The 27,461-nt window shown below is 42.4% G+C and overlaps 1 protein-coding gene across 1 annotated transcript in view; it reads left to right on the top strand.

The window, feature by feature from the left end:
- Positions 1-27,461, top strand: part of ppm1lb (protein phosphatase, Mg2+/Mn2+ dependent, 1Lb) — a 40,659-nt gene that overhangs the window by 10,439 nt on the left and 2,759 nt on the right. Inside the window, exons 2-3 of the mRNA XM_031860752.1 lie at positions 17,909-18,125; positions 25,776-25,937. Coding sequence (XP_031716612.1) covers positions 17,909-18,125; positions 25,776-25,937 — 379 coding nt within the window. The remainder of the gene's footprint in view (positions 1-17,908; positions 18,126-25,775; positions 25,938-27,461) is intronic.

Here is a 27,461-nt window from a genome sequence, read left to right as displayed (position 1 = left end):
GATTAGTGTGGTGCAGAGGAAGCTTACGGTGATTGGAGCTAATGCTAACAGCTCAAGGCTCTTAGGACGTCTGCTCTCTTCCTGAGAGCGTCTCTAAGCCGAGGCTAAAAGGAGAAGAGACAGCGGGGCAGATTAGATTTACACTAATCCCACTGGGGAAATTGGGACTATATGTTTTCTCCATGGATTCACTCTCTTTCCCCCCCCCCCATCCCACTCCCACTTGTCTGTATTTATTTCCCCAATGAAGCCCTCTTTCCCTTTTCAATATGTTTAGATTTCCCCCTTCCTTCTAGTGCGTCCGTTTACACATCCACTACCTGTATGCATTTGTGATCCTGTGAGCGAGAAGTCTGTATGTTTCCCTCTTCCCGAGTTGGTTTAACAAGCTTATCCAGCAGCTATTCTTACAGCTGCTCAGAGGAGGAGAGCTGCTTCATTGAGGGGGAGAAGAGAGGAAAACGATGGCATGGATGATAAGTGCCCTCATTCAGGTCAGGAGAGAGAAGGGTATAGAGGGTGGTGGGGAGACCAAGAGGGGAGGAGAAGGTTTGACAAAGCAGTGGGAGAAAGAGCTTAAAGCTGTTGTTAGGAGGTGGAGAAAAGGCAGGGAAGAAGTCATTTCTTCCAGAGGAGATGGGGATAAAAACAGATGCTGAAAGGCAACGCCTCGCCAATGGCCTCAAGATTTTCCAGGCTTGCAGCACAACTCGTGTTAGACAGACAAACTGTACAATACGCTATGAGTTAGTTTGTGTTTGAAGTCCCATAGGATTTATTTTTTTCATCTTTTGATCATAAGTCTGTCAGACTAAAGGCCATGGCACCATGGGGCAGTTCCTCCTCCCCCGAAAAAAGCATGACATACTTTTCCACTTCTTTCTTCTTGTTTTTCATCTTCTCTCTCACACTTGCTCTCTCTCTCTGTTGACCTTTTCTCTACAGTATTGCGTCTGTTTTCTCTCTCTCTCCTCTCATCTCCTACCTCTTCATCCACTCACCTTCCTTTTGCCTTACTTACTTATCTCTCCTCACCTTTCTCTCCTTCTGATCGCTTTTGTCCTCAGACATCAAAATCTGTCATTCTGTGTAGGTCAGTATTGTCAAAGGACCGCAATTGGAGATGTGTGAGGAACAGTGAAGGACACACAGACACACACATCTGATTGGACTATTGAACTACACAGGTTTTTTAGGTTGTGATCTGCATCACGTACTGTTCCTGGTGGGGTAAAATGTTAACAGGAGGCCTACTGTCAGAATTTAGTTTTACAGATGTACAGGTTTTTGCCAGAGGCTGATTTGGCTGTTGTGGCTTTTTATAGAATAAGAAGTCTTTTCAGTTTACCCCATTTCTTTTCTTCACGTCGTCTTTGACCTTTTGCTCTGTTACCTTATATGTCTCTCTCATCCTCGCTATATCCATTCTCCCCCCCTTCTCCTTTTTCTACGTCTGTCTCCCCCACCCTCCTCACCCCTACCCGCAGAGTCACCTTATCTCTCTGCAGTCTGTCTGACTTATTTATCACTGCTCTGAAATATTAAAGAGCCTGCTGCCTCCGGTCCTGAGAGGAGTCCACGACTTTTACTTACAACAGACATGCACGTGCAAACACACACACACGCACACAACACAACCTAACTCATGATGTTCTTCTGAAGTTGGCAAATGTTCTGCAGCAGTACACCGTTCACAAACTACTTGTCATCTCCTGGTTCTTACGGACTGATCACAGAGTCTTCTCCTTTGGGACCTTGTAGATGCATGTATACTGTCAGGTACACTGTTGACATGTCAGTTCCATGACACCCGTTAACATTAGTTTGTCTTGCAAAAGACAGAAGTCCTGAAACAATTAGAAAATTGTCAGGAAATTGGTTGGCAGCTATGTTGGTAATTGTTTCAATAAATCTTTCAAGCATAAAGGCCAAAACGTCTCTGGGTCTAGCTTGTCATGTGTGAGGATTTGCTGCTTCTCTCTGTTGTATATCATCATAAACAGACTATCTTTGTGCTACGGACTGTTGGTCTGACAAAGCAAGAGACTGGAAAACGTCACCTTGGACTGTGGGAAACTGTCACGAACATTTTTTTAAAACTATTTTCTACCATTTTAGAGCCCAAAGGAATAATCAATTAATTGAGAAAATATTTAGCAGCATCGATTATGAAACTATAGTCTTGACTGAGCTACTAGCAGCACAGCAGTTACTTTAGCTGCTCGATGGTGGCTGAAGACTTAATTGATTAAAAAATCTTTAGTTTTTCAGTCAATAATAATTATGTCATTCCACAAGAACTTAGCGCCTCAATAGCTGTTTTCACCTCTTGTAGCAGATCTCATGCTTGATTTTGAACACTATAGTATTGGTAAGATGTAACAGTCTTGAAAGAGTACCCTACTTGAGTATTGTTAAATTAAGTCAAGTCAATGCTACTTATACAGCCCAAAATCACAAAGAGCAAACATACAGTATCTTTAGACACAAAAAAACAAAATACTCGAAAAAATGGATGCAGCAAAGGCTGAGATATCCTTCTTCTATTCTTAGCAGGCAGTCCCTTGGGGGGGCAGTGGTGTCTATGGCTGGAAATAGTGAGCAGGCCAAAGTGGAGTGGGTCTGCTGCTCCATGATGGTGCTGCACCTGCTGTGGAAACTGGGCTGCCTTGGAGCCCCGTGGCCGGACGCCTGCTGGCTCTGCCTCGGCGTCCGCAGCCCTTCCTCGCTGTCGCCACACGGGCACCACAACAAATGTACAAGCTGTCAAGGGCTCGCGAAACCAAAAGTGAAACAAAAATTATTCTAAGCATTTTTAATCCAAAGTAATTCCCGACGTGGGCACGCTTATTCAGCATATAAGGGTCTATTCAATTCATTAGCTGGACCGTACTGAAAGCAGAGTTGTTGGACGCGTTCCACGTAAAGCTTGTGAACGTGGCCAGCCCAGATGCCCACGGTGTAGTTCTGAGCTGTAATGGGCAGCGTTTGGGATTGTTTTGGAAAGTGGGCACTGGATTTGGTCTTTGGCTACACATCCTGTCCTCATCATGTTGTATGGGAACTTGGCTGTGCCGAAGACTTGAACCATGACGTGTGTCATCATCACTGCCTCATCATCTGTCTTTAAGCTGTTTACCACTTAGATCACTTTGACCTGAGGGAGTACGTGAGGTACAACTACGGGAAAGTGAACATCAGTGGGTCAACGAGCCAATGAGAATTGTGTTTGTGCTTCCAGACAGTAACTGATTCGGGTCCAGTCAGTGCCTTGTAGATTGAAGTGTTGGAAGACACACTGATCAGATATTTATTTTCCAGACATCCGTTACACTCATCCAGTGTGGGAAGGAACAAGCCTGTCAAACAAACTGATATTATGCAGGATCTACCTCTGTCGCTGTCCTTGTATCTGGCATGACTCACAATGCTGAAAGTTTTTAGTTTAGTGTTACTCATATATCCAGTCCTATTGTTCCTGTATTCATAGCTTCATCATGCAAAGCCTTGTCCCCATACGCACTCCACCATCCACCTCGTATCCAGAGTCCATTGAATCTAATCAATGTTGTGATTGATGAAGGTCCCACAAAGTGATGCACACACACACACACACACACACACACACACACACTCACAAAAGCCTGTATTTTTGTCAGCAAGCTTTAGGAGAACAGCGGCAGTGGATGGAGTAGATGAGTATTGATTTTTATGAATGTCTGTATATGTTTATCAGGTAGTGCAGTTTGGTTTTGCTCTATGACACACACACACCAAACAGGCTTTGCATTGATCGCTGTATATTTTGCTCTCTCTGATGAATGGAAACGCAGAGTGGTTGAGATGCTAGGAGGCCAGTGTTTGGACCAGTAAAGGAAAGACAAATCTTCAGCAGTGCGTATCGCTGAATCCTCAGGAGGACACAGGTTAGGATTAGTATTGGCTAACCTTGTGATGAACTCCGGGTGTGTTTACCCGCACTAATCAAACCAAGAGGAAGCGGCAGGCAGTTTGTAATTAACGTGATAAATGCAACATCTGCCTCCAGAGTGACGGCAATAGAAAGTGGGTGAGGTTAAGAAAAAGGAGGCGGATATAAATGGCAGCACCGGAATAAGCAATTCAGGAAGTAAGCTGGTGTAGGAGGTAACGTAAAGGTTTTAGATGGCGGTAGTAATCCAGATGACACCAGCAGAGTGCAGCGCTATTAAAATGAAAAGCCATCAATCTATTTACACTTGCATCCCCTGCAAAACAAATCAGCAGAAATCCAGGCGTCGCACTGTTCCTTATTTATGGGTGCCCTAATTATGGGCCTGCCGCTGCTCAACACGCTGTATGTGTATATGGAAATTAGGTGCATGCACATGTGAAATATGGTGTACTTACTTTGCACCATATGCCCACCGTTGGGTTCTTTTTCACGTGTGCAATGTTGCTTAATTGAAAGAGTTCTTGTGCCAATGAAGCCAGCTGTATGGAGATGAGAGCAGTCGTGAATGGGTGGACACAGGAAGGGATGAATGGAGTCCAGGAAGCTGTCGACTCAGGATGGTGGAAGCGGCCCTTGGCAGAGTGTGCTGCAATGTGCCCCGTGGTGGCGAGAGACTTCCAGAATGTCAACGACTGCGACGACGCAATCTGCATTTCAATAATCATCAGGCGTCTGTGTTGATAACGGGGACGTTGTATTTAGAGCTGAAATGATAAGTCGATCAATCTATTAGTCGACATACAGATAATGATTTGGTTACTTTTTCGGATAAGCAATTAATTGTTTGTCTGTGCTGTGATATACATCAAACCAGACGGACCATATTGCATCTTTTCCGGCTGTCTGCTGGTCAATATTGAACGCATGGCCATCTTGTTGGAATGGTCAATGAACTGTGTTGATGTTCAGTGTTGGGCGCCCATTGATCGAACCGTAGAGTCGGTGTGAGTGCAGATTTGGCGCTTCAGAAAGGATGATTCAAATGTAAAGTTAGAAGTCAAGAAACATACAGCATTGATGAAATACTGGTTTCTGCCCAGCTTTATGCCACAGTTATACGTTGTATTTATTTGATATAGATGCCTACTCGGATTGGTCAAAGCGTTCACCTCTGGCGGGAAGACGTGATCGAGGGGAGAGGAGGAGCTGGAGGAACAGTGGGCTTCTGTGTGTTTACTCCAATTTGTAGCCTTCCTTCTTTCCTATCTCTCCGTTTCTCTTTTGCACATAGTGAAGGTATTGTGGTGGGATAAAACACACACGAGCACAACAGAGGTGGTAATCTACAGAAAACTTGGTTAGCTTTCCTCTCAAAGTGCAGCTTTAGCATTAACACTGGAAATTCTCTTATCTCACTTCCACTCCTTTAATCTTGAGTTTCCTCTGTAGATCTAACTGGAAATGCAAGCTTTGTACTCCGTCTCTATTTATTTCACTTTCATTTTCTTGTCATGCCTTTCATTGCCTTTTCTGTCTTGATAAGAGCAGAGGATGTATCAAGAGGGGAGGAGGAGGAGGGGAGCAGTGAGAGAAAGGTAGAGTTTTAAGTTCAGAATGGGCTTTATGAAGACCGTTCTGAACTTAAAACCCCGTCAATTAAAGCTGAGGAATGTGAGGCGGAAAAGAACATGGACAAGGTTTCACTGAGGCCGAGTGATACGATATCACTATGTGGATGTGCATTGTGCTGGCAGTGAAGCGGATATAAATGTAAAATGGTATTTCAGATCAGAGGAGCTGTACGAGTGCATGGCTCCATGCAAATGTGTGTGGGAGAGAGAGAGAGAGAGAGTGAGACGAAGCACGGGAGCAATGAGCCGTAAAGACGTAGGAGAGAGAGTCGGTGAGCGAAGATGACGAATGCACAACGACAGAGGTCTCTCCACCACCAGCACCTTAATAGCTTCTCACCCACAAAAGATGTGGGAGATTCGTACTCCCATTCCAATGAAGTTGACAACATCAGTGTCCTCAACTGAAAGTGCAATAATGGTGAGTCTTTGTGGAGAAATGTTTCTGAATTATTTACTGAGTTCTTTATCAGATTGGATTCGAGCTAATTTAGTCTTTAGTGGCTGAAGAAGGGCATCTAAGGTGTGTGTGTGTGTGTGTGTGTGTGTGTGTGTGCGCACATTCACAGGTTTCAGCCTCCTTGGTGAGGCTGCTCAAACATGAAAAGGCATTCAGACAGATGTGATTAATCTACCAGGAGATCCGCTGCACCAATTACTCAACCAGGAAATGATTGATAAGCGGCTTCAATCACAGCAGGAAAGAGACCGAGATGCACTTCTTCTCGTGTGTGTGTGTCGTGCATGGAATGACAGACAGACACTGACATGGTCCATTAGCTTATGGTGAGACACGCTGCTGTGGCTGCTCTCAACAGTTCAGTGGTGACATAATGTATGTGTATGGTTGGTGTTGTTTAGGAACGCATCACCATTATGTGTGTATGTGTGTGTGTACGTGTGTGTGTGTGTGTGTGTGTGTGTGTGTGTGTGTGTGTGTGTGAGAAGAGAGGGGGCTGGTGAAGCTTGCCACTCTGACTTGTGAATGAATATTCATGGGGTTGATATATCAGTGTCTGCCAGAGAACGCATGCCTCCAGATCGCAGGAATACAAATAAGAACACTTGCCAAGTGTGTGTGTGATCTGTGTGTGGGCGCAGAGGGAGATTATGGGGCCCTGAGTGCATGAGCAGTTGGGAGGGTGCAAGATGGAGGTGTGTGTGTGTGTGTGTGTGTGTGTGTGTGTGTGTGTGTGTGTGTGTGTGTGTGTGTGTCAGAAAGAGGCATAGCTGACATTTACTTAGCTCTTCTCCTCTAGGCTCTTTGTGCCCCACATTCAAAAGAGAGAGAGGAACACCCTCTTGCTTTATGGAACGTTTGCCTGCTATCCTCACAACTCCGTGTCCGTCATTATGTTACAGCCTACTGTTTGTTTGGAGCACATGGATAAAGTAAGCTCTATGTGTGACACTACAGTGAAATAGGAGATGAAAGACTGTGAAACATCACCGTTAAGAATTTAAAAAAACGACCAATCGCACAAGAGTATACGAAGATAGGCCGTACAATGTGGTTATTTCAATACAGATACACTATTTATCTATTGAATTACCAGAAAACATATTGTATTGTGATATATACAGTTGTGTGAAAAAGTGTTTGCCCCCTTCCTGATTTCTTATTTTTTTGCATGTTTGTCACACTTAAATGTTTCAGATCATCAAACAAATTTAAATATTAGACAAGGATAACACAAATAAACACAAAATGGAGTTTTTAAATGAAGGTTTTTATTATTAACGGGGAAAAAAATCCAAACCTACATGGCCCTGTGTGAAAAAGTGATTGCCCCCCCTGTTAAAACATAAATTAACTGTGGTTTATCACATCTTTGGAAAGCTGAGTTCAATTTCTCTAGCCACACCCAGGCCTGATTACTGCCACACCTGTTCTCAATCAAGAAATCACTTAAATAGGACCTGCCTGACAAAGTGAGGTAGACCAAAAGATCCTCAAAAGCTAGACATCATGCTGCGATCCAAAGAAATTCAGGAACAAATGAGAAACAAAGTAATTGAGATTTATCAGTCTGGAAAGTGTTACAAAGCCATTTCTAAAGCTTTGGGACTCCAGCGAACCACAGTGAGAGCCATTATCCACAATGGGCGAAAACATGGAACAGTGGTGAACCTTCCCAGGAGTGGCCGGCCGACCAAAATTACCCCAAGAGCGCAGCGACGACTCATCCAAGAGGTCACAAAAGACCCCAGAACAACATCCAAAGAACTGCAGGCCTCACTTGCCTCAATTAAGGTCAGTGTTCATGACATTTGGTTCATGACTCAGTTAGACAAATCAAGTGGGCATCGACAGAAGTTACTGTCTTTTTAGTTCAGAATCCTAACTTTGGGATACGTTTTTGCACACAATGGAGACTGTGGATTTTGTGCCCCATTATTTCCACTGCAATTGAATTAGGAAGGGATCTTTTCACAACCAGCATGGACAGGAGGAATGATAACGGCTATGTGATGAATGGCTAAATGGTACTTAGACTTGCACTTGGACCTCTCAGCCCAAGAGAAGAGCAAGGTTCCTAATCAAGAACTACGAGCTTTATTTGCAAAGAACATATTTTAAAGGTCTCTGCAAATACAGTAAAAGGTTGCCTGTCAACACTAAAAGACTGAAACAAAGTAAGAAAAGATAAAGGCAAAAACGGGTAAAAAAAAAGACGGCTTGAAAAACGAGAAGACAGCATTTTAACTCTGCATGTAAAGAGTATTGCCGCTGATTAGTATAATATAAATAAACTCCCCCAGGTTTTCCTTTTCTGCAAGGCAAAAGGAAGACTGATGACAAGTAATTGTCAGTAGTACACTCCACATACACATGCATACATTGTGCAGGGGTGTGTGTATAAATAGACCAGAGGTAGATGTTTGAGGTCTGAAGGATAAGTGAAATTCTAATAGATGCCAGAGGACGAGCCTATGGAGACTCCAAGCATCTATATTTGATTAGTGTCTGAATCCCTTTCTCTTCTCTGACTTGTAGCTATAGATCAGCACTTCCCAGTAGTCGACTCAAAACCTAATGTTATGTACAAATGTGTTTCAGATACTTACAATTAGAGATAAACCGTCTTTATTGGTGGAACTGGGCTCTGGTTGTGGCTGCGCAGCCTCCACCAGTCACACAGGGATCTACAGCAGCGTTTTACTCAGACGCTCCATACACATAACGAGGTCCACTTTCGCTGCAAATATTTGTGTGCATTTGATTAACTCCTGATCCAAACAACTGTTAAACACCCCATGAAATAGCTCGCATACTTTGACACTGGCAAGGGGAGTTATTCTTTCTTGCGATAGGGTTAGAAAAAAATCTGACTGCATTTGTTATCTCTGGAATATATAACACAACACTATGAGCTCTTTGTCCACGATACAAGACAAGAAATCATTCAACTGTTGTTACTTTGTAATTTGGCGTTCTCTCTTCCAAATAATCGAGCCACCTAACTGTGTGGGCGACTGTGGCTCAGTGGAGAGCATGGCTGTCCTTCAATCAGAGGATCGGTGGTTCGAATCCCGGCTCTGGCTCCACTAGTCGCATGTCCTTGAGCAAGACACTTAACCCCCCCCCAAAAATTGCTTTGCTTATGAATGTGATAGAATCTGAATTGTAAATCGCTTTGGCTAAAAGCGTCTGCTAAATGACTGTAATTCCATTCATGATATGAAATAGCGTCCTTGGGACGCACAACAGTAGTAATCCTGGACAGTCATAAACTACAGGACAACGCACTACCCATTGTAAATAAACAATGTAATCCATCAAATCACACTTCAGGATGTTATTTTATCAATGATTAAATTCAGAGTGACAAAAAAATGTTTTATTTTTTGTATGCAAAAGTAGCCGACAGAAGTAAACCGCGCCATGAACTCCAGCTGATGTGGCCGTGAGAAACCTTTCACTTCTCTCCTACAAAAAACTGCTATCATTATATCGGCCATTAAAAATGCAATCGGTCGACCTCTACTTTAAATAGTGCTGGCTCTGTCCTCAGCACAAGGACATCTGTGAGCTGAGGGACATCTGAGAAGTGCTTCACCAAACCCTCCGAGTCCTGAACACAAGCAGTCATCATTCTAGCCTCACGTCTGTTCATTTATGAAAACTGCAACTGTGCAGAAATTTAGTCTGCCCCCTGTCATGATTCTATAGGCATCGAACTTAACTTCAGCTGCGATTTGCTATTTCTCAGACCTTATCAATTTACTGTCTACTTGTCAGTGTGAGTCCATGTAGATTATTTCTACAGATTGCCACCACTGTAGTTTTGTATGTTCATCTGTTGAGGATTTCTTTCAACTAATCAATTAATCCGCAATTTTACAGAGTTCAAATGTTTTTTTGCAGTAGCAGTCCAAAACCTGAAAGTCTCTAGAGTTACGTAAACCAGAAAAAAGCAGCAAATCCTCATATTTGAGACGCTGAAATCAGCAATGTAGTGCTGTAACTAGACGTTTTTTAGATTATGGTTCATGATTTTCTATAAATATAATTTAAAAAAAAAAGGTTTTCAAATAGGACTAGTCAATAACATCGAGGACATTATGGAGATTATTGTCATGATACTCTTTTGAGTTCTTGTGCTTTTAAATTCCGAATCAAAATCACTTACTTGATTCATCGTTTCAGCTCCACACTGATGAACTAATGTCACATGATAGAATCAGAACAATGTCCTGATTCTGTTTTTACGAATAAGACGGGTTGAGCTACATCATTCTTGGTATACAAAGCCTTGGCTTGCACTTAACAATCAATAATGCATTTCACCTCCCTGAAAACAGGCTCATCTGTGCAGGAAATGTTGACCCTTCAACTCGGTGACATTGCACCATTTGTTTCTGCGGCCCCTTCCTCGTGGGAAGTCTTCTTTGCTCTGTAATTTAGTAGGAATGTGTAATATTTATTCAGAGTTATCATTTGTTTTCTTACAGCTGTAGTAAAGACATAGGTATGTGAGTTGTTGTTGGTAGCTCTTGGTAATAATAGACTACTGCTGAGATCACAACGCAGAAACACCTCTCAACACTGTCACAGTAACTTCATGTTTCAGCATGTATAACCCCGAATCATGGCTGAAGTGTTGCTTGAAATGGAGCTAAACAAATGAGCTATCAGTTGGGAATAAAGTGACACTATCAATGAATGTCTGTGTGTTGCGGTCACTCAAGGCTCCTTCTGGGACTCGTGCTCAGCAAATTAAAAAAATAATGTAATTAGTTGAAAAAGCCTGAAAGTGAAGCACAACCAGTCTGTCTGTCTGTCTGTGTGTGTGTGTGTGTGTGTGTGTGTGTGTTTTAATCAGTCCCACACTGATCTGAGTAGAAAGCAATTCTCTATTCACGTTCTTTTTCTCTCATCTTTCTCACCTGGGTGCACATCTAACATGATTTTATCACCTCTGCTCTCTTCCTCTCACCTCATTTCATATATTTTGCTTCCATCACTCATCCCCCCCCTCCTCCTCACTGTGGTGTTTATGGCCCGTGCTGATTCATGCCAGTTGGCGTTATTCTAATTGCCAACCCCTCCGCTCCGTGAGACAGGAGTATGACGTGCGGAGCACCCGGGCCAAATGAAAAAAAACCTGTTTCCGTCTACCTGCCTGTGACACACACAAACACAAGACTACATCCCCTGCAGCACTGCTACTCAGACGTATGCCGATTATTACTCAAGAAATTACAGGGCTATAGTGTTTAATGACGAGCACGCCATTTATTTCATGGGTGCCACATTTACACTGTGGCAGCTCTGTTTGAGTGGAAGTGAAGATGGTTGTCTGAGCGTTGTTTGCTGCCATGCTGGGGCTGTGTGAGCAGCAGCGTGAGCATCTCTATATTTTCCATGATTTTCTTTTTTTTTTTGCTGCTTCCAGCTGAATACAAAGTTACATCGTTCGTTCACCACTGCAACTCTTTTTAACGACACACTGAACACATCGCAGCCGAGCAGACTTGTGACAGTGTTAAGAGTTTATGGTACGGTGCTCATTTGCTGGTGAAATGTATGATTTAAAAGCCTATGTCATATAGGCTAATAACTATATGTATAATTCATTCTCCAGCACGGCAGTGGAGGGTTGTATGAACAGTAGAGAGCTGGCAGATAATGAGGCAAGAAAGACAGGAAAGGTCCTCGGCTGGACACCAGCCCGGTTAAAGGTCAAAGAGGGCCCACGCATGATGCTAGATATTAAAGAAACAGGCCAATATTTTGTGAAATATACACCACTTTTATGCAGAGTCGGCATCAATGTTTTCTCCGCGTGTCCAGGACAGACTTTAGTTCAGGGTGTGCTTATTCTAGCACAAAGACAGGAAGTCTGTGGAAATCCTCATCACAAATGTGTGTATTAAAATAATTATTATCAGCCTATATATTGTTCTATTACTCAGATATCTATATCGGTAACATCAACAAATATCCAGTATCGGTCAGGCTGTAATACGAGCAGCTCAAATCCCTGCATGCTGCAGCGGTAATATGAATCATGTTCTGGCACCACCGAGCCTCGGAAATGCTGCTGAGCCTCCTCTCTATAAACTAAACCTCAGTCTATTATTGAGTCGATGTCCAGGCCGTAGATACTGACGGGGTGCTCCTACTATGAGGGTTAGGCTGCAGGAAGCTATGGATCAGCCAGACGGCCTCTTTCTAATAGACTGTTTAGGTTTAATATGAGTTTTCACCTCCTCTAATGGACCCGGCTGTCACGGGAAGGGCACACGGCGAGATCTCACTCCAAGTTGTGTGTATTGCGAGTGTAGAGGCAGACTGATGGCTTTGGGTCTGTTCACTGCCTGAATGTGAATCAACTCCGTGATAGTTCACTTTATGAGTAAAGAGGGTGTGTGTGTGTGTGTGTGTGTGTGTGTGTGTGTGTGTGTGTGTGTAGGTGTAGGTGTGTAGGGAGTCGCTAGACGGTCACCTTTGCTGTAAAATCTGCTTTATTGGCAACTGAAGGATCCAACAACCTGCAGTCTGTTGTCCTCGTGGGGGGGACAGGTCTTTGTGTGTTAACTCAAGTTTTAGGGGACTTTGAATGAGACGTCTGCTGAGGTGGGACACTTTGGCTTATCATCCCAGTCTTACACCTCTCGTTCTTTCACAGTCGGAGAGAGAGAAAGGAGCCAGTATGTCATGTCGTTCTCTCTCTCTCTCTCTCTCCCTCTCCCTCTGAAGGATGAAGGCACTGAATCATTTCCTGCCACTTTTAATGGACTTATATTCAGCTTTCCAGTCCTGATCCACTTTTATAGCTCTGCTTTTCGCATCTGAAATCCTCGTTCACTTTACCGAAGTCATTTATGTCCTCTTTACGCTGTTAGCCATGCAGCACAGTGTTGGTCATTACACATACCCTCTGAGACATGACCGGTATTTGAATATGGAGGTTGCTCTCAGAGTGGTTTATTTTTGAAAGTTTCTTGAGCTAATGTAGCGATGTGTGCTTGTGTGTGTTGGCATCTAAAGGAGATGTGAGGTTCCCAGTACCACCAGCGGCGCTCTACCCCAGCCCTCCATCCCTCAGCCCATCTGTGCTCAGAATGTTTGTTGTGGTTTTAGGAGAGATTTAAGAGCTGGGAAAGTGAAATAGTTTTGGGATGCCTGGGTAAAATATGTGTTTGGGCGCAAAGGGGGTGATCACAAGGCCACACAAACACTTCCAATCTGGCTCCAGGCTCACGCTGCACAGGAAGCAAAATGTTGAGTCGCAGTACTCAGTTTTCATAAAAACAAGTGGAAAAAAAAATCAATTTTTCAGTGTTGCTTCTTTGAGGAAATAGGTCAATATTTTAATTGGTGAGGGGACTCCGCTGCCAACTTTGATTTAAAAAATATAAATATTTCCTTATTGCTTAATTTACAGGTGAAAATACACATTTTTGGCCTTTTTAAAAATATTGATATAAATGTTGGTTGGCTCAACATGTAATGCGCTTATAGACCCAACAACAGATTAAAAGAAAAAATATATATTTATTTTACTTTAAGAAAAATAAGATCTCAAAACTTTATAATTAGCAAAAGAACAAATTAAGAATAATTTGACAAAGGAAAATCTTAACTCAAGTTTAAGATATACGTATACACAACACATAAGTCAGCATAAAAACAAATTAAAGCCAACAGGTCACCACAATGTCTATTTAGTAGCTGTTCTGGAGCTTTGAATGAAATGATCTTCCACAGCAGCTGGAGTTTGCTCAGTTATCACGGAACTGTAAATGCACTTAAACTACTTCTGTGTTGAAGCTGAGCTCCAAAAAACGGCTATTAAATGGACCTTGGGGTGAAGTTGTTTTGTTGTTTCCAATGTCAAGAATTAAATTTAGTTGAGTGCGATGAGTGTGTTCAAGTGTACTAGACCCAAGTTTTGTTAGCCTGCTTCAGATTCCTCTTTAAGTACAAATGAGACGGCTTCTATTTATGAAACGGTGACAACGTACCATCACACACACACACAGACACACACAGTCCCACTCAAAACCTGTACTTGGCATGGCCTTGGCACATACAAAGCTCAGGTGTGACATAATTAAATTAGGGCTCCGTGTTCATGCTTTCCACGGCCCCGTGGACAGACTGAGCTCTGCAATGTCGTCCTGGGGAGAGACACACTACACCTCCACAGTTAGCACAAGTGTTTCTAGAGCAGCAGCCCTTTTTGCCCTGTTTAGGTGTCAATATACTCCATTTGTTTCCTCATTTATGTAAGGTCAAGACAAATGATATCCCTCCTGTCCGTAGCATTGAGCACATAGAGGTTTATAGTCATCGCATACTGGGAGGAGACTATTGCGAATGTAGTCTCCTCAGAGATCAGCCCTGTGATTATAATTTAAAAGTTGTGGAAATCAAAACAACAAAGAGAAATATTTTGAAATGATCTTCCTCCAGATTCCCTCTTCTATTATCTAGTATCCACTGCTTTCTCTGTATTTCACAGCTTTGATGTTTTTTTTGTCACTTCTATCTTAAACCCAGGGAGACCGTCTCTCTTTCTCTCTTTCTTTCTTTAATGATGTGCTTGAGTGATGCTAATGAATAGTTGTCTCCTCCTCGTCTCTCCCCGCTCTGTTCCGCTGTTTCTTCTTCTTCTTCTCTCCATCTGCCTGCTTGATCTGTCAGAGAGACCGCAGAAAGAGATTTTTCTACTTCGGTTATGAAACTACCCTCAGGGTGATTCTAAAGGAAAACGCAGATGACTTCCCTCACTTCTGCCGGCCTGGCGATGTGATTGATGGGAGTGTTTAAAAGACCTGACTATTTCTGTTGGGCCGTCCATCCGAGTGGCTCACAGTGAGCAGGCAGGAGGGAGTGTTTGGGGTAGATGATAGAAAGGGTGAACGTCTGGTGGCCTTGTTGAGATAGGAAGGTGTGTGCGTTTGTGAGTGTGTTTTATTTTTTGTACTTACTGTGTGTGCATACAGACCTTTTGTGGCCACGTGTGCGGTGCATGTGAAGTGTGGTGTGAAGGAGAGCCCAATGTGACGCTCTGAGGCAACTCTCCTGTGTTGGGACTGGGAGTCACAATAGTAACTTCAACTGCAAAAGAGCAATTTCTCCCAATAAGGTTTGAAATCAATGAGTTGATCCAGAGAAAATTGACAAATTTGATGATATATGAAATGAATTGTTTAAGTCAATTATCAAGCAAAAACATTGGCATTATTCAACATTATTATTGTTTTATTTTCTTGAATTTCATTAAGTAAAATACTACTGTATCTGGTGAATATTGTGGAGCATTTAGAAGCTGATTGACTTACAATCGTCAGTTGTCCAGTTATTCATCTTGCGACGTGGCTTAAAGTCAAACAAAAATCCCACCAATAGGTTGAGACATACAATACTCTCAGTCTCAATGTCTCTCACCCCTTTGTTGCGGGTTTTGTGGTTATATGGTAGTTTAATGTACACTGTGGAGTTCTGACCACTTGTATATGCTATGAAACAATTTTTTTGCAAATTTGGTCCCCGTTTCGTTTGCACTGCGCAGGAGTACGCACAACCAAGCACAGGCGGCGCAATTCACATCCTGCTGTTGGTCTCACGCTATTTCACTGATCAATGGCGGTAACGCACCAACGAACATAGCGGTGCACCAACAAAGGCAGGAACGAAGATGAAAGGATGATTTTAAACTAATAAATAAAATAGGCTCTGCAAATACATTCCACGCATTTCTCAGACCTCAAGGACACACACAATGTGTTTTGGTGACACTGAATGTAGATATATCTTTTGTTTGTCTTTCTTTCTCCACTGCTGTGCATTGGAATGCAAATCATTTTAGTTCTTGACATCTGCTGCTTTTACCCCTGTCTATGTCTCTTTTGGCAGGAATAGCTCTATTTTATTCAGGTTCTGCATTCCTCCATTGTGCTCCTATGCCAACCCCTAATCTCATCACCCATTTTGCTTCCAACCATATTACTATGCTTGATCCTTGTCATCTTGTCTTCATCCCTCTATCCCACAGTCTTCATCCCCGTCCATCCCTTCTACCCCTCACTCATCCACCCTTCCCTCTTCTCATCCTCTAAGCCGGTGCACAGGCTGCAGCCAGGTGTTTGATGTGTCGATCGGGTTAACCGGCGGGTTAGATTGTCCGATAATCAAGACTTGGCCTCCGCTTCCCATTCTGTCAAGGCTGTCTCTGCAAGCTGTGACACACATGCAGTCACAAAGATTGATCGCAGTCAAATGGTTTAGAGGAATGTAGCTGGGAAGAGGCTTTGTGACCCCGGTGCCTTGTGAAGGACTGACAGGCAGACAATTAAACGGCTCGGTAATTGGCACAGCAATAACCCAAGCAGACAAAAGTCTTCTTGTTCTATTTATGACCTTCCAGCTCAGTGCATGTCTCCCGCTTTCTGCATGATAACCGCAGGATGAAGGTATGTCAGCTGTGATTGTCTTCAGACAAGAGAGAGGAGTGTGTCGGGAAGATCCATGGTGATTTTTGGACTGAACGTCACCATGGAGGCAGAGAGAAGGGACTTTGGGAAATGGAAAATTGGAAGCATTTGTGTTTCATTGGAGGAGATAGAGGGGGATGTGTGATGGAGCTTGCAGAAGAAAAGCTTCAATAACACTGGAAAGAAATAGAAGTAGATGAGTTGTTTTCATGTGTAGAGAAGAAGCAGAGCATGCAGGGTTATCTGGGTTCTTGAAAGTAATTTCCTTGAGCAGAGAGAGAGAGAGAGAGAGAGAGAGAGAGAGAGAGAGAGAGAGAGAGAGAGAGAGAGAGAGAGAGAGAGAGAGAGAGAGAGAGAGAGAGAGAGAGAGAGAGAGAGAGAGAGAGAGAGAGAGAGAGAGAGAGAGAGAGAGAGAGAGAGAGAGAGAGCGAGAGAGAGAGAGAGAGAGAGAGAGAGAGAGAGAGAGAGAGAGAGAGAGAGAGAGAGAGAGAGAGAGAACTTGGGACATAGGGTTCATCTGTGGGTCTCTGTCATATGACCTCAATCATCATATTAAGCAGCAGGAATTTTCTCTTCTGCAGTCTCAACTGGCTCGTTCTCTTTTCTTAATCCACTGCTTTTTAATAACTGCGGGCGAGTTAGACTTTACAAACCAGGTATGAAATATGAGCAGTATAAATGCTGCGGATCAGTGGCATGTCAGCAGAATATTATCTGACATTTGTACTTGGAACTTTTTTTTTAACTTTGTGACCTTAGACTGGCTTGTCTTCCCTGTTTGGCTGTGAGCCAGCGGAGGGGAGGCATTATTTGCTCTGAAACGCCGGTGGGGATGTGTGAGAACAGATTTAGTCGGTGTTATCTGTAGAGTAAAATGGATAGAGGTGAGGATACAGTTTCTCTGGCTCAGCTCTATATCCCACAGCGGGGTGTAAAAGTGTGAGCTTGTGTGCATTTCAGTGCCGATGCATTTTTTTCTTTCTTCATCTCTGTTTATCTCTGATTCATCTGCTTTGGCAAGCAAGAAAGGACAATCAGGTTACTGCCGCTGTAACCTGATGTGTATGCCACTTGCCAAATATACTGCAAGTGTATTTAATGTATACGGTTGTTTTTTTTCTATATCGATGGGCACTATGTCACAACGTGAATATTCTGTATCGATAATGTTATAATGTATTTTTACGGTCTCTCTCTCAGAGTAATCACTCCTTTTGAACCTGATTATTGTCTGTCAGGTTTTCATTACACCTCTGCTGGCCTTAAATGATGTGCTGGTCAACAGAACTTTCACTGGTTTCAGTCTTTAGATAACACGTCTGATAGGGTTTTTGACCAAACAGATTTTTATCTGCAGCCCAATAACTCTTCTTCTGTCTCCCTCTGCTCTCAGGCTGCTGCTGACTTTGCCAAAGCCCACCTGCCCGAGGCGCTCCGCCAGCAGCTACTGACCTACGAACGGGAGCGAGAGCGAGACAGAGAAAAAGACAAGGAGAAAGATGAAAAGAAGGAGAGGGGCGGCCTCTCCTATCCTTCCATCCTGGAGCAGCAGATCCTGACTTTGGACAGAGAAATGCTGGACAAGCTCTCTGCCACTTACAATGAAGCAGGTGTGTGTGTGTGTGTGTGTGTGTGTGTGTGTGTGTGTGTGTGTGTGTGTGTGTGTGTGTGTGTGTGTGTGTGTGTGTATTTGTTTGTTATACACCACATAAGCTTGTATCTCCCCCAAACTGTAAAAAGCACGTACACATAACTATGATATACTCCGATGTATCCATGCAAAAATGTGTGCAAGTTCTTGCACGTATGACAATTTGGGGATATTTGTCCTACAGCGGGTTTGTTTGTCTAGATGCTACACTGGCTCAACAATTAGCAGTGACCTAAATGTTTGCATGTAGTACATCAGCTTGAATGTGTGGCCACAATAGAGGGCAGAGGCCACATAGAGATGGATTTTAACCACAAGTGATGCTCATTAATGGGGGACACAATAATAAAAGCAGCAGTTAGTGCAGGGCGATGTTTTTAAATGTGCCCTATAAAGCTGCACCCAAGCTATTACTTTCTGCTCCACTGTTTCACTTGACTATTGTTGAATAGTGACTGTCAGCACCCCAGGCTGTGCTTATTCAGCTGTTTAAATACAAGCTGATCTTCACAAGGCTTGTAGTAATTATCTCTGGAGGGAGGCAGAGAGGGAGGGGTGACGCTAGAGAGGGAGAGAGATGGATGGAAAGCGGTAGAAGAGGGGTCAGAGGGAAGGAGGACATTTTGCTGGTAAGAGCTATACAGTAGAGCGGGACAAGAGGCCTGTGCAAGAGGCAAAATGAAGAGGAAGACGGGAAAGGGACGAACGGAAAGAGGGATGAGAACATGGATACAAAAGGTGATGGAAAAAGTCTGATCTGAATTAACCAAAACAAACCTTTGTGGTAGAGAAGGAAGAGAAGAAGAAGTCCCAGAGCAAAATCATACAGTGCAATTTAGAGGCTTTTAGGCTTCATTCATCAACATATTTGTTGATTCCATAACGGCCTTGTTTTTAAGATTATGACCATAGACCGTATATGAGAATCGATTATGAAAAAGATAAAACACGTTAATATACCTGTCATGTAAACATCACAAAGTCATTAACAGTAAGGTAGTTGCAACAGATTAATGAGGAGCATGTGCGTTCTCATCCACATCTGTTAATTTAACATCTAAGGGAGGTCAATTTCTTTATTCTACGGCAGAAACATTCTTGGCTTGAACATGCAGGGGAGAGAGTTGAAATGAGAGAAGCGGAGTAAGCGCTGGACAAATGGAGACGCAGTGAAGAGGTTTTGGTGTTACGCAGTAACTAATGACAGAGATATATGGCATTGTCACTCCTGGTTTTAGCCTCAAAGTTTTGCCGTTATACTCACTAAAGTTAATTGCTTAGATTCTTTGAACACAGCGACGCAACTAAAATCAGTGAACAATGTAACCGGACAACCTGCACAGACAGCGTGGTTTGGTGAGGGGGGTCTTTGGTATGAAAGGGCCATTGAGAGGGCCTCACATCCTCGAGAGAACGATGGGTCATATGATACACTGATTGTTAAAGTGAAGAATTAGACCTGGAGGCGACCGTCGATTATTACCGAACAGCAAAGGTCATATGCTGCAGATGCATTACCCTTTTTCTTGTACTCACCTGCTCTCAACTTCTTTATACTTCTTTTTTTTTTTTTTTATTCTTTGTGATCGGTGTAAATCTCCCCTCCTGATCCCTCTGTCTACTTCTGTTCTAAAGCTACTTGGCCTGTTGCATCCAGGCTCCAAAGATCTGTCCATATCCGACTATACAGTATTTCTATCAATGCCTGACACTGAGCTTATAGAAACATTTACAGTCGCGCTCCATTACAATGAAAATGCTCCTGCGTTGTTGAATCTAAGCATTGGAAAGGAAGGGATTGAATTTGCTGCAGTATTTGTCTTTCTTGTCAGCAGCTCAAGGGGGGGGGGGGAATCTGCTGATCAGGTAATTGTTCTGCATTCTTGTCCCTGTATCTGATTCAACAATCGCATCATTTAGGGTGCACAGCTCCCCGCTTTCTGTCGCAATCAGGGCCTAAATTAAGCTGGCAGGGGAGGAAGAGACAGGGACAATAGAGAGACTCGCTCTCAATTCAGCCCCCAGTCCCCAGGACAACGGCGTATCAGATTTATCGCCCTGTTCATTTATCTCTGTGTTGTTTATCAGCCAACAAAAGCGCTTGAAAGAAAGATAAGAGAGATGGGACTTTGATGGAATGTCCAGGAGCTTAGTCTATTATGGAAACAGTCTCCGTAATGCGGTGTGGTATTCTGTAGGTACTAACCTTTATGCAGCAGGGTGGCATGTCTCTCGGCACACGTTTGAACCCACGCAAAGCACCCAACAGTGTCCGGTAGTGCATTAGTCCGATACTCAGTAGTGGTTGTTACCAGCAGAAATACAGAACAATAGGAAAGGTTAGGATTGCAGGAATTTGTGGGGAGAAAAGCATTTTCATCATCCATCTTCTGCAAGAGAAAAATACAAAATGTTTTTTTACATACCAGGAATTAAACATACTGTATACTGTATTTAGACAAAAATAATGTTTTATGTACAGGTGAGATAAAACGGTGAATGCGTAGAGAATGAGACCTCTTCCCACATAAAGCAAACAACATGAACACACACACACACACACACACACACACACACACATTGCATCATTTCAGTGTCTTACGGGCAAAAGGCTGAACTCCCAGGAAGCAGAATTGATATTGTAATGAGAGAAAATGTATTTGTATACAGTTTAGCCCGATAATAACCCGCTGCCTCTTTGGTTGGTAGAAATGTAAACCAGGTTTTCCTGAAGTGCCAGAGACAATATCAATGTTCTCAAAAACGCTCTTCAGAGTGCAGCTCCATTTTGTGAAATACAAGTCATTTACTCTTTGCTTTTCACAGCTTTGCTGTGAGGAGTATTCTGAGCAGAATGTTGACATCGTGGTTTTGTTATAGCTGTGAGTCATTTCATTTTTCTGCTCTGACTCCAACGGTGTTCGTCTTTGTTTGGACTGTTGTTTTGTCTCTGTGAAGCGTCTCATTACTTTAAGAGACTCTTTACATTCCACTCCCCCTAACTTAATGTTTGTTCACACCAAGTATGTTTGCAAGTCTGCAGTGGTTTGTTCAAACTCTTCAGCGTTTCCTCCTTTAGTTCATGTTGTGTGTCGATAAGACAGCAACGGAATTTGGACTGTTGTGGCACCAAATAATGACGACACAACTGGTCCTATCAGTTATGTTCACTGTGAACGTTATCGTAAAGTATTTTTTTCTGACTTTAGTTGTTCTGACTTTAGTTACTATAATAACTATGGACAGGTCAGGAGAATTCTTAACTTACTCCATTTGTCTGACTCATGCTACAGTAGAGAACAGATCTGAATAGATGCCTTTGGAAGTTGAGCTACACTGAGGCTTCAGTGACTTGATACAAATGGACCTACAGGTTCTCGTGGAGCTGAGGGATTGATGAACTTTACTGAGGACTTGTGATTCTGCCAGGTTTTTTTGTTTTTTTTTATCATAATAAGACCAAACACATCTGTGTTGTGTAACTGGAATAGAGATAAAGCAACTGTTGGTGTTTTTTCAACCCAAAGTTAAGTCGGTGTGGATATCATTAATTGAGACTGCTTGCTGGTGCGTGTAGCTCCGTCTGTGGTTCGCTCGCTCACAGGGCTGCGTCTTAAAGAATGCGATCCAGTGAGGCGTTTTTGAAAGCTGCCGTGTTGAAATAGATAAAGGATGTTTAGGTGTACAATAAAGGATTGCAAATGGATCAAAGTTTTTATGGTTGGTAATATAATATAATCAATATTATAGTGCCTTGACTGTATTTTGGATCCTGCTTTACAGATACACGTGACAAATTGTGGCCCTACAGATAGACAACAGAGAGGAACACAGAAGTGTGCAGCTGCAGGATACAAAAAGACAAAATGGTTCCTGAAATCAAGTTCAGTTAAATCAAAGAATACGCAAAAAGATGAAACACGGTTATTAATTAATGTGCTGTATAGACAAAAGTGAACTGTGAAATGTGTAGCCTGGAGACATGAACATAATGTTGATTAAACATTTGACACAATCCAAACAGGTTTGACAGGCTCTGGCATCTGATATATGACAGTTATGGTTATATAACAACACAGTTCATTGTTGCAGCAGACTTTTACATTTCTAATGCCTCAGTTTCCTGAACAACGAGACTCGTTTTAAAGCGGTTCTTGCTCACTGCGTGACTGCACGGCCATTAAATGGCAAAGATTTTCACTGTGATAAATTATCTATCATCTCCAGTCGTTGCAAGTTTGATGTTGTGGTCTGACTATCTGACCTCCACATGAAAAGATTTTTGTGTTAGAAGTCGTTTAAGTGTGTAAGGACTCCGGGCACAGAGGTGCTTTTTTATGTTTCTTCACCCGGTTGGTTGTGTTAATGGGACGTAGAGTGATTCTCTTAAAGGGGAACTCTACTGACTTACAGGTCTTGGGGACTATTGAGTACATGAAAGGAGTTGTAAAGCGCAGTGGGCAGCGTTGGTTGGAGTTAAAGGCTACATGTTTCTGGGGCGTGCAGTTAAAAGAAGAAGTGAGCTCCATTAGCCGCTACTAGCATAACGCACCTGAATCTCTCACTGAACTGTCAGTTGTCGGGTTGAATTGTGGGTAATGTCGCACCAGGTTTTGACAATCTCTGGCTGTGCTGCATCAACTTTAAACCTTTTTCAAAAACTGTCCATCAGGAGTCCAGCACTGTTATAAGAGTGCAATGCTAAGGTTGCCATAACCTTTGTGCATAATTAGAGGAGAGACTTAGATCCATTGGCCTGTCAGATCACATGCTTTTCCCAGATATGACCACAATGCCACTGCAGCTTATGAGAGAAAAAAAACGAACTCATTTGTATCATAAAAATTGTAAAGGGAACAAGAAGCACTCTGAATGAATAATTGGTTAAAATGTACACAGGAGCCCAAAGCGAAATCTCACACTAAGGCTTCAAAAAGGCTGAGCCAGAGGCAGCTAGTCATTTGGGATAGAAGGAAAAGTATGGAAAAAAGAATGATACATTATAGAAAGCAGAGATTTTCAAAGCTTCATCGTGACATATAGTGTACAAATTCAGAGCGCTGCACAGACTTTATAAAGCAGTTTAAGTCCAGTGCAAAATGCTAAAAATAGCATTGCTATAAATGTTAACAGTCCAAGGAGGTCAGGTAAGACAGGATGGCTCTTGGGGGGGGGGGGAACTCTAGTTGTGGGTGGACAAATGGACAGGTAGTGTTTTTTAGAAAGGCTTTGAGACAAGGAGCCGAGGTGAGCAGGGTGGTGGCAGTCCTGCCCTCTCATTTTTCACCTAAATGCCAAGCAAGCTCGGTGAAGAACATAAATCCATGGGACGTATTCTGGTGCTGTATGGACACTCGTACTCTCCAGGGGTTTTGCTATAGCTCTGAAGCAGTGAATTCGTGCAATGATACAAATTGGAGTCGGGCTGAGAAGTTAATCTTATTGGAGTGTTGAAGGTGTGCCTGGCCAAGCTAAGCCAATAATTAGCATGATCACAGGGTGCATGCAGGCCATGGTGCCATTTTAATAGGGAATGCTGAACGTGTGCTTGGCATGGCGGGGCTAATTGGGGAAGGGTGTGCAAGGAAGGCACTTCAGTCTATTATCTCTATTGCCATGGGAATATGGGATAAGGATAATTAGCTGGACAGCATGGCAGCTATAGGCACGTGCAGCCTGATTAAGGAGGCATACAATGATGTAACTAATAGAAATGGATTTTTGGCAAACTGTGTTAAAGATTTAGTAAGTCATTTACAATTAAGTGGCATCAATATTCACTTCATTCATCTGAGCCTCGCTACCAGCTGGTGCTCTTCTCGTAGTTATTTTCTGTTCCTTCTTAATTTCCCTGTTTATCACTTTTTTTCTCACCCAAAGCTATAAATGGGAGTAATAAAATCATTGTACTGCTGAGAAGTAATCTCTTTTCTCTTTTTTCCTCATTTCTCCTAGCTCTCCACACCTCCTCAACTCTTACTCTTTATTTCATCTGCATCAACCCCCCCCCCCCCCCGCAACTCATTTCTCACACACTGTGACTGCTCAGGGGTAGCACGGGGTGACTGTGAACTGAATGGGAGCACACCATTCATGGGAGAGATGGATTTATTTCATTCAGCTTAACACCAACCGCCTGAGACATAAACTGTCAGGACAGTCAACATCACACCGAGATGGAGGTGGAAATTTAAAGGGATTAGGGAAGTCTCAAAAGTTAGTAGGTCATCCACATTCTTGCGATGGCATTTAAACCAGCTTTGTGTGAATCTTACCCCTACCTCCAGGTCATTTTTTACCTTCTCTCTCTCTTTGTCTCTCTGTCCGGGTGATCCAGACCAGAAAGACCCACTACCCCCCCCCCCCCCCCGTTTTGTCTTTTCTCTGTTTGAGCAGATGGCCAAACAGGCAGATCTGTTCTTTCTCTACAGGACTTTGGATCTCACACAATAGGCCTCAGATTCTGAGTCCAGACTCTGTTCTGCCTGACTGGGAAGCTAAACAAAGAGAGGAAGGAGGAGAAGAAATGCAAGGAAGAAAAGTTACTTCAAAGAGTTTTGTCAATGTTTGCATATGATTCATGGATTTCACTGTAGTGCAGGAGGGAAGGAGGGAAAGTATTTTCTGCCTCAGCATATCCTTTTTCCCCTTTTTAAAATATTTCATTGACTCCTAAGTACTTGAGAAAAAGCAGTATGTATGTTATTTTGGAAGGTTTTCAATATGTTTGGAAAATTACATGATGACCTATTTTTATTTATTTTTTTAAACTTTTTTTTCTCTCCCCAGATTACTGATTTTTTTAATTAAGTTTGCTATCTTTAGGTTTGGGTGTTATGACAATGCCACGAGTTTTAATTTCTAAGCAGGACCGGTTTATCGCAATATTGGATTATTTTGGCCATCGTGGCTCTATGAATGGCAATATCGGTGTGTCAGTTGGTCCACCACTTTGATCCAGATGGAAATATCTCAACAATTATTTGATGGGTTGCACAGAAATTTTGTACAGACATTTATGGACCCCAGAGGATGAACCCTAACGATTAGGTGATTCCTCTTGCGCTACAGTGAGGTTAATATTTTATGTTTTGAGTGAAATCTCTCGACAATTATTCAATGGCCTGCCTTGAAATTTGGTTCTTTCATGTCCCCCTCAGGGTGAATTGTAATAACTTTGGTGATCCTCATCATCTGGTCAATTTAAATTGGCCGCTCCTTTGGTTTATGACCAAATATCTGCGAAACTGAAGACATCAGCCTTAGCTTCACTCTGTGTTTAGAGCTAGTTAGCAATTGTTAGCATGTTAACATAACACAGCATGTTAGCATTGGCATTATGAGCAGTTAGCATGCTGACGCTAGCATTTAGCCTCACAGTGCCACTAGCCTGGCTGTGAGCCAGGCTTAGTGTTGTTGTTGTATGATTTGTCAGGTACTTGATTTGCTGGATGCCAAAAACATATATTATTGTCTTGGTATTTTATGCATGAATAGTTTCTATAAATGCACCCTGTTTCAATATTGGCCGAACTACACATAGCCCACGTCTAATTCTGATGTCATCTACTTCCTTCACCTGCTCCATCTCTCTTTCTCCATCTTGCAGGTACTACGTGTCTGGTGGCCCTGCTGTCTGATAAGGAGTTGACGGTGGCCAACGTTGGAGACTCGCGTGGAGTTCTTTGTGATAAAGACGGCAACGCCATTCCTCTTTCGCACGACCACAAACCCTACCAGCTCAAAGAACGCAAGAGGATCAAGAAAGCTGGTGAGAAAACAGCTGCAGTCCAGACCAGTAGATCTTTCTCAACTGATTCTGAGCAGCAGAACAAGGCTGTAGTTAACACTTCAGGGGACATCAAAACTCAGATTGTTGTCATGAAAGCGTAAAACAAAGTCTTCTTATGATCAAAGCTAAGCACCATTATCCCTTTTTCCACATCTTGTCTCTGTGCTCAGGCTGACATCAAACCCGAGAGACTGATAACACGATCTGCTTCTAAAGCAGCATGTTATCAAAAGCAGCCAGACAGAACACAGTATTTAAGGTGTATTTGAAGGCATAATTCTCCTTCCTACCCTATCTGCATACTCTCTATGCTGAGTTTGATGTCAAGTTGCCAGATGAGTCAGTGAGCTTGGTCCCTGTCAGGAAAGCCCACCATCTCCATCTAATGGTCTGATTGGGTACTAAAAAAAACTCACAGAGTTAGTTTCCATTATGTTGCTGTTTACTTATTTGTGCAAAATGTTTGTAATTGTGATACAGATGATTTCCTACAGTGTTCACTTCAGTGAGAGGGGGCGGGGCATCTCATGTTTTAATCAGCGAGTCTCGTGTACAGGAACCACTGGTGTACTAATAAAAACTGCTTATTCAGTAGTCCTCTCCCGTATGGTAGCGTTATCTTGCTACGGTGGTGGTGCGTCTCTCTGTGACACATTCTTGTAAACACAGATACTCAAGAACAATTAATGATAGAAATTTTATACCTGCTCCACAGGTAGAGCTGATGTTATTACAGTCTTGGAGCACCTTGCTACAGACATTTACATATTAAACGAGGGAAACCAGATTTTCTTGAAACTGGTATAACTCCGTAATGCTTAATTAAGTGCCGTCTATGCACTGAAAAGAGAAAAAGAAAAGAATGAAAAAGAAACATCTTGATGCAACAGCCAATTACAGAAGAGTCAAATCACAAATACCATCAATAATCAATTTTTTTTTTAAATCCCCCAAATTAGACCAATGTATTTTAAGCACCACAGAATACAGTGAATATGTTTCTTAGAAAGATTTCACTTGTAATATTGAATATGAATATTTACTATTTGCTAGATATTTGCTTAATGGTAATTCATATTTTATTGTTCTTGTTTCTTTCCTCATTTGACTTTCACAATTAAAATTTCCTTTTTTTTAAGGTGATAAAGATTATTTCCTGTAAGTATTTGGGACGATAAGACCCATATGGATTTTCTTTTTGTTTTGTAATTTACATATCCTTTTTACTATTGGATTCTGTGGATCTCAAGATGCATTGTTGGTGTCATTCTTTGGATTTTTTAATCAATTATTAATGGTGTTACTGTGTAATGTGTTTGCGATTTGACTTATTGGAGGGATTTCAGTCTGTGGCTCTCGTACGAATATGATGTTATTGTTTATATTTAGTTCGTTTGATTCCTCTGACAGAAACGTTACACTTTCAATGAACTAAGTGCTGACTGTACAGGAATGAAAACAAACTAGATAATTGAATAAATCATTTCTAATAGATACATGCCA

Source organism: Anarrhichthys ocellatus, unplaced genomic scaffold (assembly GCF_004355925.1).
Source record: "Anarrhichthys ocellatus isolate YVR2014 unplaced genomic scaffold, GSC_Weel_1.0 scaffold24, whole genome shotgun sequence".
NCBI lineage: Eukaryota > Metazoa > Chordata > Actinopteri > Perciformes > Anarhichadidae > Anarrhichthys > Anarrhichthys ocellatus.
Note: the sequence above shows the minus strand (reverse complement) of the source record. Positions and strands in the feature narration are given on the sequence as shown.